Below are 12,784 nucleotides of genomic sequence, written 5' to 3' on the forward strand. Positions count from 1 at the left end.
GCCAGTGGCAGGAAAGAAGGGCTCAAATTCCCCTGAAACACTGGGAACACGTAGTGTCACGGCAGTCCCAAGGCCTTCTGCCCTCTCACAGACACTTAAGAAAATGCAAAAAGAGCAGAAAAAAAAAAATGCTATAACCCACTAACAATCTGGGGAAAGCAGAGCATGGGGGGAGCACACCCCATTCGGCCTGTTTACCCCATATGCGGAGGCAGAAGTGTCTTCTGCGTGGAGATGTACAGTCATACAGCTGTACCCCAGCACAGTCGGCAACCATAGGTGCTTTTGTCATACCTCTCAGCTAACATCTGTTGGCTATCTGCTTCAGGGTTAGATAAGGTGAACCCCAGAGGAGCCCGTTTCCCTCCTCCCTAGTCTGATGTTCCCCCCTGTGAATATTCACAGGCCATTTCGGAAGCTGGCAGCAGAGGCAGGGCCCAAGCCCAGGCGCACCGTTGGGTGTCTTACCCCTACAACCACCCTTTCTCCCACCCTTGGTACCACTGGTATGTTGTACTGGGGATGCTCTGCCTTGCTGGCTTGGCAGAGGCCATGAACGAAGAGAGACAAGCCCAATTCTGCCCTCCTTTGCACTACTCTACATCCCTAGAGACTTTAACCAAGTTATTTCAGCTCTAAGCTGGTCCCAGTGGGCAGAATTTTTATCCCACTAGCCGATCTCTTGTGCACACAATCCATCGGGCTGGAGGGAGTGTTCACAGCCACGTCCTAACTCCCTGCAAAAAAGGGTGTTGCATGGAAATGGGGAGGAAACTTGGCACAAAAGATGTGGTTTGGCTTCCTGGACCAAGCTGATAATCCCGTCCCTCCAGGATGTGCATCGATCCTACTTTTTTTTTCCTCTCATTTTCTCATTTATTACTGTCTTTCATCCCTTCCAGTCCTTAACATAAAGCCAAACAGGATGCTCTCCCTTCCAGCCAAGATTTTAGCCTCGTCACTGGGATTTCAACCCAGCACCCAGTTTTGAGCCCTTGGGTAAAATCTACCTTGCTACCTCTGCAGTGATCTGAGCTTTTTCCATTTCCTCATGTGGCCACTGGTGCCAGTGGGAAACATCATTCCCACAGCACTCTTTATCTGTAAAATATTGGCAACAGACAACATTCTCCAGAGAACGGCTTTGCAGTTTTCCCCACACCTCTGGGTAGGAGGCAAGGTTAAAGCTAGCTGGTTAGGAAAGGACTGAACAACTAAACTGAATTCAGTTAAAGAACCATTTATAGGGTTTTTTTCCCTGAAAGGTGTGTCTTAGGGTTCACTGGGCCAAATCCTTAGAGGCAAGAGATGAGATAATGTACCGAAGTGTGTGCATGTCCCACGTGGCATCCACACTCAAGTCATTCAAAACTTCCTGGATTACCCATGCCATTCATACAAGTGTTTGGGCTCAGCAACGGCGCGACTGTGAATTACCCATCATTGCTCTTTAGGCCACAGCAGTGGATTGCACCAGCCACCTTCCTCCAGATGGGACAGGATCCCCATGCTATGAGGTTTTTTTTTTGTTGCCAGACACCAAAAGCAAGGGACAAAGCTGTATTGTTTTCCCATCTCTTTGGCTCTCTTGGCAGACAGAAGGGGAAAAGTACAGTGGTGGTCACTGTGGGCTCATGCCAGCTTTTATCACCTTCAGATGTTTGCTGTACTAGTGCCACAGCCCTGGAGCTATCCTTGCCCTTTGCAGCCCATCCCATGTTCTGTCCAAAGAGTCCTCCGCTGCTACAGCCTCTAAAGGGCACAGCAGAAGTTAATTCATTTAAACAGAGGTGCAGATTGGTGTCTAACCTCTGACAGCAGCTGCCATCTAATTTTGGGAAAATCATCGCTATATTCCTGTAATGCTTATTTATCACATGGGGATTATGCAAATTCTCTGCCTCCTGGGGACAGGGTGTGGGTTGGATAACATGTTATGGTACTCCGGTCTTCTCCATAGCAAGACACTGTAGAAATGCAAAGTGTCCTAGTAGGAGAGGTGTCAGGTAAACCGGGAGGAAATTAGCTACTGCTGCTAACAAGCCAGCGTTCATTCATACAAAATTAAGCAGACAGAGGACAGGGCTGTGCAGAAGGGCAGTGCGGGAGCTACCCAGGACATGCAACCTGTCTTCTGAAGTCTTTTCTGGCCAAGGGAGTTCACCCGTCCAACGTAAAGGATCCCCCTTGATCCATAGAGTCAAACAGCCACAGATCTCCCTGCAGGCATTGTTCTGTGCATGGCATATTCAGTTCAGCCCACCATAATCAGAGACAGATTTAAGCTAGGGCAAATAATGATGCATCCACGGAAAGGTCTGCAGTATTTCACCACATTGCTTTGAAGTAAACGAACAAAAACCCCCCTCTTTTTTTTAAAGCACCCACGCTTCTCGGATAGATGTGGCCTAAGACTGACTATTTTGTGATTTGCAGCCTGGATCTTTACTTCTTCCTGTGTTTAAATCAAAACTAAATGCTAGGAAAGAAGGAGATTTCAGTGTTCTGGCACCCTGCTGTCCCCGGAAAGCCTGGCTGTTTTCAGGCCACGTGGTTATAGTCGCAGATGCCAGGAGGAAGCACAAAAATAAAAGTTTCCATGGGTGTGGGGACCAGGTAGAAGCCAACGATACAGAAGGGATTTCAGGACAAGGAACAAGCAGACATCTTAAAGAAAGGGACAGGAAAGAGAATATGCAGAAACACCCCCTTCCTCACCCTGGGCAGCTTCTGGGACGTCACTTGAATGGCATCCTGAGACAAAATAGAGGCACTTTGTTCTAGTTCTCTGACTTTTAAAGGTAATGCAGAAATGTCCCCAGGGAGAAGCAACAGAGGAGGGGGAACATCTGCATTTTCTCCCTGCCCCAGGGCTTGCTTCTGTCTGGAAAAGGCTGCAAATAGCTAGAGTGGCCTTTGGCTCCTCTGAGTGAGCTTAACCCTGAGTGCAGGTGATGGGAAGTGGGGCTATGCAGAGCTCTGAGGTTTTGACAGGTCCCCAAGATTTCCAAGGGCTTCTCCAAATATTTTCTCAGAGGTACATGCCGAGATCTCCCCTGACCATGACACGTGCAGCTTCTTTGAGCTTGGAGGATGGGGCAAAGGCATCAGAGGGGACCCCAGAAAGCCTGTAGGCAACCAGCCGCAGCCTTGACCATTGCTACAGCTCCACGGGCTGTTCTCCTACCAGAAAGCCAGTCTGGTTCTCCTACCAGAAAGCCAGCCTACAGTCTGGTAGGCTGTTCTACCAGAAACGCAGCCCTACGCTAGCCTCCCTCTGGAAACCCCATCCCTCTGGTATATCTTCCCTTCCTCAGGGAATACCAGCTCTTGACATGGCTCTGCACCCTTCCTTTCAGGGCTGGAGACGTTTGCCTGTCCTAATGTAAAAACCTTTTGTTTCCAGACTGACCACTTCAGCCTTTTCCATTCCCTTCTAAAAAGGAGGGGACGGGATGTCTTAAAATCTAAATTTGTCTCCGTCCCACACAGACGCGGTGTTCTCATTTCCATTAGTGTCATCTATTTACATGAGAAGTGCTTGGTGAGGAAATTGAGGTTACCGAGAGAAAAAGAAGTTACTCACATCAGACACGAATCCCTGCGGCGTGTGTTGCCGTGTGCCCTCTTCCAGACCTTGCCCCACATTTGAAGTAGGGCAGACTGCAATTAAAACACACAGCAAACAGAAAATGCCATTGAGCCTTCAATGCGAGCCTAAGGTGGGAAGTGGCCGTGCTGAAATATTAATCAATTTACTCAAGGTCACTCTGGAAGCTAATGGCTGAGCAGGGAGCTGTGCTGGGTGTCTGAGGTCTTTGCCCCCCCCGAACTATCCTCGGTTCACCTCTGAGTTGGCACTGGCGGTGCAAAAGGCACCGGCTCAGAGACGTGCAGTCTCCGTTAACGCCTCTGCCAGCGTGCCCAACAGTAAATCATTTCTACTTGCGAACAGGAGCCCCTTCAGGGCTACCAGGAATTAGCCACAGAGGCAAAGCACACTGCTGTGTTTTCAGTTACAGGCACAGAGATACAAGGTGCAAAGTGCTCGGGTATCCTGCCAAGCTGATGGCACACCTCAGCCTTAAAGAGTGTTAGAAAAGTATTAAAAAGCATTAGAAGTCAGCTTCTGTCAACCCTTGCCAGGTTCTGAATGAAAGCAGCAGCATCTCTTTTCATGTTCATTGTCTCTGGGCTATTTTTGTATATACATACATATTGTATGTACATACACATCTTTGTATGTTTAGCATGCTGCTGCAGCCGCAGACAGGTTTGCTACCAGCACTCAGCCCTGCGTCTTTGGAGGAGTACCAAAAGGAGCTCAATTTAAAAGCTCTTCTCTGCTGGCCAAGGAGAAAGGTGAAAACCCCAAGCTAAATCCCAAGGAAAGCAGCCCTTCGGGCCAGTACTTGTTCTGGAGAGACACCTGCTGGCAATGCCCACCGAGCCCGAGCTGAGCTCAGGGAAACGCTCATCCTCCTTCCATGGAAGCCAAGAAGAAATAAAAGCGTAACGGAGATGCAAGGGGAATCTAGGGGAAAAGGTTCACACTACCAAGGTGGAACCCAAAGCAAAAGCATGCTGCAAACCTGCACGTGATCCAAGCCCCGATCCCAACTCCACCACCCCTTGTGCCTGACCAGCATTTCGCAGCCCCAAACCAGGGCAGGCCATGGGAGTGAGAGCACCTGACAGACACTTAGCAAGAAAACTTTTAGTGCGAAAGACCTGCAGTCTAATACACTTGAGAGGTTTGAGCTTGTTCAACCGTAACCAGTTTTTAACTGCCCTCCTCGCCAGCTCTCTGATTTTAGGACAGCCAAAGAAACCCCAAATTCCCACTAGGTGTGAGCTAAATCAAAATAACCTGGAACAGGAGCATTCACAGAGACTGGGTGGGTTGGCTTGAAATCCTATCCCATTCTAGGCAGGAAAAATCTAGGCACCAAGCTGCATGTTACATGCAGGGGCACACACACTCGTGAGGAAGGACATTTGCAGAAATCCTGGCAATCAGTGCCGAGGAGGCACGTGCCTGTAAGATATTTTAACTCCTGTCAACTCTCTAGGAAAGCAGCAGATTCAGGCCAACTTCTCCTTCCTTTACACAGGATCTGCTGGCAGGAGGTTTAAATACCAGCTAGTCAGGTGAGAAGTGAATACAAGGACACCCCCAGGACTAAGCTAAAGCTCCAAACCAGTGCTTTGGGGTTTGTTTTCTGCTCGTCACAGCAGGATGCTCCGTTCGCTGCATTTACTCCTTGCTAGCACTCTTCTGCATGCAAGGCTTAAAGGAGAACGTGCGTCAGCATTGGCAAATTACCCCCCAGCCAACACTCAGGCTGTAATTCAGTGTCACACCTTCTCCATCACTATCACCAGCATCAGGAACTGCCATCCTTTCCAATCCTGACCCTCATTTCTCTGTCCCATTGCTGCAGTCCACTGACCCCTCCGCTGTCCCCGCCCAACTGTTTGTGGGACAAGTTCAGTCAAGTGAGCTCAGGGAAAGGGACGGACAGGGTGCATGGTCTGAACTAGTGTGGAGCAGCAACAGGAGCAACAGCAGCAGCAAGCAGCTACTGGAGATGTTGTCCACTTGCAGGAGTCTCAGTGATTCCTGGTAGCTTTGGAGAAGATGTAAAGGACAGGCTTAGTAGATCTTGTAGAAAACAACTCCATGGCTTGGGAGCAACCAGGAGACAGTGCTTTCTTGGGGTGAAGTGGTCAGAGAACATTTTTGCTAGGATGTAATCAGAAGAGAAGGAAAAGGCTGTCAGAGCAGCACTGCTTCAGTCACTACTTGTGTTGAGCATGACAGCTTTCCCTTCTGTGGGTGCCCTGTACCCCTTTGTCCCACTTGCTGGACCTCTTCCCACGCATAGACCCAAGGCAGGAGACCCACGGAGTGAGCAGGTGTGTGCACCATGCAACCTTCCTTCTTCCCTTGCACACACCCCGGCTCCTTTCCCTGACCAGCAGCTTGGGTCTGTCACTGTCACTCCCACAGCAACCATGATAAGATACACTTGTAAAGAGTTTGTTAAGGAGTCTGTTAACAAATGTGCAAACGACACAAAAGCAGACCACTTCCATTCCACTCCCTCTTTGTCCCTACTCCTATCGCCCACACTCATCACTCTTCCTTCTTTTCGTGACAATGCATACCCGGCAGGCAACAGCCTGCTCCTGTCCCTGCTGAAGGTGGCCAGGGTGCAGGGAGAACCTGCTTGACTTCTCCAAGTGAGCCCACGTCGCTCACTCCTCGGGGCTGGGGCTTGGCGGCTTCTCTGTCTGCAAAGCAACTTGTGCCTGACAACCAGGAGCAGGAAGGCAATGCTGAGGGATACCATGTCTGGCCATATTGGGCACTGAGAGGCCACTTCACGGGGGGAAACAAATGGGATAGTAACTTCAATAGTACAATAGTAGCAGCAACAGATAGGAAACAGTCACTTCTCTTTTACACAAGGGACAGAGGAAAAAAAAAAAAAAGACAAGACACTAGCAGTGGTAAGGCCAGAACTACTGCCTGAGCTCCTTCAAACCCTTGAGCTGTGCTCATTTACCCAGAAGGGAAAGGATTTGCACAGAGAAACCAGGGAAGAAGAAAGTGCATAGGCAGGTATTTGTCCCGCTGAACAAACTAAAAGGATGCAAAACACTTGCAGTTTCAGAGGACAGCAAGAGGAAAAGTCAAACAAACCGTGGTGTCCCTAGGGAGGAGCTACATCACCAGCACCTTCGTTCGGCTGCTATCCTCTTTCTCAAATTATCACCTAAAGGAGTGACCAGATGCAGCCCTGGTTGCCCGTAGCCCGTCCACGTGGGCAGAGGCCTTCCAGGGGCATCACAGGATGGTCACCACTCCAGCAGACCCTGCTCCTTCCCAGAGCTCCTTACCACCTACAGCCCCTTCCAGTTACTGCCCTGCCCTTGCTCTGCTTTATATTCACTTCATTTCACTGTCTGCACTTTGAAATAGACTTATCTTCAGTTTTCCATCTTTTTTATTAAAAAAAAAAAAGTCACGGTCTTCTGATTACAAGGAGAGCTTCAAATTTTAGCAATCAAAAATACTACCAGTTTTTTCTGTAAGTCTTTGGAGCATGTTTGTCAATTAAGATGTGACATGCCACTAAAAATGTAAACTAAGGGAACATTTTGGAAAGTTTTACCTGGGTCTTGCACCACTTCACCAAAAGATCCTTTTTTTTTTTTATAAATTTGGAAACTGACCGAATGAGTTCCTACAAGGATATTCATTTTCTAGGTGCCAGCCTCTTTAATGTGAAATTCGTTAAATGAGACCACATGTTCCATGTTCAAAGAAAAGGGGAAAACGAGAGAGAAGCCAACATCTCTGAGAAGGCATTAAAGAGAGCTTTGAAGTAAACCACAAATAAACTAAGATTGATACATATTTCTTTAAAACGCGAGGAGCCCTAATGTTTGCTGTGTTATGAAATCCCCTTGGTTGTGACTGTTGCTACAGAGGACAGGATATTCTAACACAGGCTTTAAGAAGGGTGAAAATGTATAAAACTTCCATTACATTTTCTAAGCAAGCCCGAGATCAGAGGATGTCCTCTGCTAGTGAGGAAGATGTTTTCAGTTTGGATGCTCCCAGATCACTCTGGGCCTGGATAGTTACTCCTCTGCTATTCAAGCAAAGTATTTATAAGGAATCCCTGGACAAGTACCAATTAAACAGCAAGTAAGAGCTGGCAGGGTAAATTCTTACAGGACTATATTCAATAGCTTCATGAAATTCCAAGCACTTTTTTCCCAATTGTTCTTTACTGCTGCTTTCCAGTAAGAAATGCAGGAAGTAATGAAGATTTGTTGCCTCATAAAAATATTGTACAAGAAACGCAGGTTCTGACTGGCTGGCCTTGATCCCTGCAGCCCTTCCTATCTGTAGCCACAGCCCTTTACTGCGGCTTACCAGGAAATGCAAGAAAGCAAACTAAAAGCGTCACAGTAGCACAGAAGGTTTCTTCTGGAGGACAATTCAGAGGGCTGTTGTGTCCAAACGGGTGGGTCATGGTGGATTTTTTCTTCTTGCCACATGCATGTCATAGCCTTCTGCCAGCCTTCTCAAGCCACTCCTCACCTACCCAGCCCTCTTCCAAGAGGTTCCCTAATCATTCGTTGTCTGGGGCTTTCCTTTACACTATGTTTAATTTCCTCCACAAATGGTGCTGACCTCCAGGAATCAAATTATCAGCAGCATTAAGGGATACAACTTGAATGTACACCCGATTTGCCAATCCTTGTTACAAAAGTTAGTATCGTTAGTATGTCTTCTTATTCCTAATACTCTGATTGAAGCTGGAAGCTCAGAGACTATGAGAAAGACTGTAGCACCCCATCATGAGAGCTGTAATCCTCAGACCCTGACATACCAATAAACCACTACAATGAAGGTTTGTTTTCTTCTTTTTTTTTGCAGAACAAAGGAAAAAATACTCCAACTCCAATGTCATTATGCATGAGACTTCACAGTACCACGTACAGGTGAGTACGCAATGAAACGTTAAGGGGCTGAAAGGTCAACGTCAGTGATAGATCCTGGCAATGCGTTTTGTTTGTCCTGGACTTTCATTAGGCCAAAGAGGAGCTGGGAACCTTCTTACAATAAGCAAATGTCGCTCTTCACCCTGGGAGAGGCAAACAGCAAAGCTGCTTGAAACCTCGTATTTCTTTGCCACAGTTCCCGGCTCCCCGATGCCTGTAGATAAACTTGTCTCCTGAGCTGCCCACCCAGCTGGGTGCACTCACTATTTCTAGCTCCTGGACTGTAGGACACACTTTCAGACTTAGCCATCTGCTGTAATTTCTCTCCTTGAGCTGTGGGTCACCATGGACCTGCCAGCCTGGACCCGGGGGCTGAGACCACACAAGCCCTCTCAATCACACGTAACACGCTACTGAAGCTGGGGTCATTGGGCTTCTCATCCGGTTCCTTCGAGCATAAAAGGGTAGGAAAGTAAAGAGCTCCACATAGGTGGAGCACAGGAGTTTCTTCACCACAGACACTCTGAGGAGATAAACTAAAGGTCTATGAGAGCAGCACAAGTCCTGAGACAGTTCCTCTCCCAAGACTGACCCCACTCCTTCCTATGAGTCAGAGGTTTCAGGCTGGATTGGATCCCTCTCCTTTCTCTCCTCTCCTCTCATATTGCCTGCTCTGTCTAAAATCAATACCAGCTCTCCTGCCATCTTTTATTTCTCTGCTGCTCCCCTCCAACTCCTTGCTTTGGAGAGCAGCAGTTGTTCCATTATGGTATGGCATTATTTAAAAGTCCAAGCAGGTAGACTCTGGTATAGCTCACAGATCCTCCCAGAAGGCTACAAACAGCTTTCCATGGCGCAACTCTGAATCACGCTCAAATCCCATAACAAAGCCGGGTCCAGACTTCGACGGCTTCTCCCACATTGCATCACACAGGTCATCTCTGACCATTTAACTGTCCCTCCCTTGGATCCCACACGTTTCTTTGAACTGAAGAGTTGGAGAGACACCCACATTAGACAGACTGCTTTGGGGATGGGGAGAGAAACAGAGACCGGTCGCTGCTTCTGCATGTTCAGCGTGCTGACCTGCACCAAAGGCTTGGAAGTTCCTGGCTCGTCCCCTTTCCCTTGCTGGGCTACATCTAGGACCAGTGTCTGGGGACATCTTGAGGTCAGCAACTCTGTCCTCTTGCTATGAGGTGTGACATGTGCTTGGGAGGTCACTGTCTCAGGGACTTGCTGTGGAGCCAGCACTAATCAGTCGTTCAGCCAGACACTTTCTGTCATTACAGCCTGCAGATGGGAAATGGTTGACGAGAAGGGAGGACAGAAATGATCACTAAAGAATATGAAGTTGGTTTAATTACACATGGACTTCTTTCCTACTTTAAATTTAAATTGAAAATGGCATATGAAATCATCATTTATCAAAAATTTATTTCCTTTCCGAACAATCAAGATTCAGCAAATTCAAGTGTTGAGTAATTGGGGAGAGGAGAATGGGGGAAAAAAAAAAGACATTAAAAAGACAATGGAAATTCTGTACAAGGAAGCGGGAAATGGAGAAGCTGTTGTCCTCTCTTCCTCCTTTGCATTTGAAGGATAGTAGTGGGAGCTGTGGTCCCTCTCATCACCCCATGCTTCAAACCCTTCTTGATCAGCATGGGCAGACAGGTTAAAAACAGGGTTCCCGTGGTGGTTACAGGAACTCATCTGCCCAAACAAGAGAGACCACATCGACTATCATCTTTCAGCTCTCCCTCAGCTACTGTGTCCTCTCAAGTAATTCAAAACCCTTCAGCCATGACAGGCATTAAGCCAAATTCATCTGCCAGCGTCACAGACATCCACTGAAAAAAGAAGAGCCAGCCTGGCCGTCCCGGGCCCGGCGATTCCTGGAATACAACATGCTGGTGCAGGCCAGTGGCCTCCGCACCACAGGAACAGAGGTCCCCATCTGAGGCCAGCTGGACCATTCATTGCTGAAAACTGGGCAAGGCGAGAAAGGAAAACACTTTATGAGGTTCATATTTAGTAGATAGGGCCCTCTCTTCTCTGGTTTAAGACCCCAGTCCAGCAGAGAGCTTAAGTACACAGTTAGAAATAAAGGAGCCTGTTCAGTTGCCTAAAATGAAATTTAGACTTTTAAAAATGCTTGTTTGGAAAGAGGCCCTGGTTTCCATCAGAGAAACTAACTCGATGGCCAGCCTCCCCATCAGTGACTCCTACCAAATAGTCACTTACAGAAGCAGAGAAAGGACTTTAAACACTGACGCTTACACGAATTCTTCATTAATTATGCCATACGCCACCCATTTGTGAGTCTCTACTTTGAACTTTGACCAAGGCAAACAGGATTTCAGTGGCAGGCAGTGAGGTAGGAAGAGGTTTCCTCACAAGAGGCATTTTACACCCCTTGAAATAATCTATAAGCTGATCAAAGTTTAATAGTTGATGGAGTCATTGCCCATTCTTACAAAAGCTACTATATTTGAATATCCATCTGGATGAAAAGGGGTTTTAATGAGATAAATCAAAGACAGTAGCAAGCTTGTCTCCCTCTCACTCCACCAGTATCTAAAGAAAATGGAAAAGAAAAAAAATATTCTAGTGAGTCTGAGTTAGACGAGTAGCTTTCCCCCCATTAACCTACTTAACAGTAAACAACAATGGAATTTATGAATATTGTAAGCCCAGCAGTTAAAGTAACAGAACAGATAAGAATGCCCGTCATCAGGCATAAACCAATTCTCTTCACTGCTCAGAAAGCAGAGGTTTGTCACCTCTGCACAGATAATATTGACTTTGCGAATACCTTTTTGTACACTATTTTACAATTACAGTAACATATACCTGAGCATGTTTTTCATATCTGATTGCGTGGCTAATTTCAGCTTTCAGCTCAAATACCTGCCAGGAGTTTTATTTAGACAGCGCCTCACCCAGTACCTTTGCTTTATGAACACAGGATTGGGTCTTATACTCTGCAGTGTTTGTCCTCTTCTCTGCTCTTTCCAGTATTTGTAAATCATCCAACAACCACCTTAGCAATAAATTGGTCACCACCAATCCTCTCCACCCCTAATTCCCACCATCGACCATCAAGTTTAAAGACTCAGCCCTTTCTGCCTGTCAGGGCTACCAGTGCTTTAAATCTGAGCCTTTCCCCCTGCATCCACCTTGACTGTAGCTGACTGCAACAACAGTTCTTGCCTGTGCTTCAACACGACCATCCAAGGCTCCATGTGCTGAGTGCACGGATCCTCCTCGGGTCCATCTTGTCTGTATCAGACCCCAACGTTCATGGCCTCTCCAAGGTCCTTTTGTAACCTATTTCCACTGCAGGACAGTGCTGCTTCCCTCCCTGGTGCTGGAGCAGGGTCAGCTTTTGCTGCCTCTTGGTCTGCTTCCCGCTTTGCATCTCCCGGGGCTTTTACAGGTAAAAAAGGACTTCCTTCCCAAGCAACTCTCTCATCCTCCTCCACTGCCTTCTGAGGCACATGCTTCATTGTGGACACTACCCATTGGGTTATTTAATCAGCTTACGAGCTGAGACTGCTACTGGGAGGAGACAGATTTCCCCCCAGCCCTTTCTCCTCTTCTTGTGTTTCGTAGCTCTTGCTTGCTAGTCTTCTGGGACAAAGACTGTCTTTTTGTGCCATGCCAGACCTTGACCCCTGATACAGCACCACTGTAGCAAAGAGTCAGCACCAGAAAGGAAGTGCTTGAACCCTAAAAAGGTTATGTCTGATCACTGGGAGAAGGCACAAAGACAAGGGATCAGAGGGAGAAAAGCCAGGCAAGATTCGTCCCTGAACTAGAGACAAGAAAGAGCCTCTCCAAATTTCACATCCCAATTTGTGGCTTGCTTTAAACGCACCCCATTTTTCCAGCTCTTGCTTTGAAACCAGGCTCCAGGATTTGTGCATCAAAGACAAGCAGGAGTTTCCACTGCCACCATCCACACAAACACTGAATGCCCGGCAGGACTGTTTCTGGGGTTGCCGCACTGTTGCCCCCAGACACACAGCGAACGCATGTAATGCATCTGTTCCACCTGCAGTACCTGGGTCTCCCTGCCAGAAGGGTTAATCTGCTCCATGGCTCTTCAGCTGACCCACAGCTGATTCAGCAGCAAGGTATTATTTACCCTAATGCTACTGAATAGGGGAAGCAGGGTGAGAGGGTCATGCTGGTGGATGTGCCATTGATATTCCAAGGAAGAGAGAAAGAGCTGGGACCTGGCCTGATAAGCCTCCCG

The 12,784-nt window shown here is 47.6% G+C and overlaps 1 protein-coding gene across 1 annotated transcript in view; it reads left to right on the top strand.

Annotated features, from left to right (window-relative positions):
* The window catches only part of EPS8L2 (EPS8 signaling adaptor L2), a 69,245-nt gene that overhangs the window by 31,862 nt on the left and 24,599 nt on the right, over positions 1-12,784 (top strand). The window contains exon 4 of the mRNA XM_076343653.1: positions 8,459-8,523. Within this exon, the coding sequence (XP_076199768.1) occupies positions 8,459-8,523 (65 nt within the window). The remainder of the gene's footprint in view (positions 1-8,458; positions 8,524-12,784) is intronic.

Source organism: Aptenodytes patagonicus, chromosome 7 (assembly GCF_965638725.1).
Source record: "Aptenodytes patagonicus chromosome 7, bAptPat1.pri.cur, whole genome shotgun sequence".
NCBI lineage: Eukaryota > Metazoa > Chordata > Aves > Sphenisciformes > Spheniscidae > Aptenodytes > Aptenodytes patagonicus.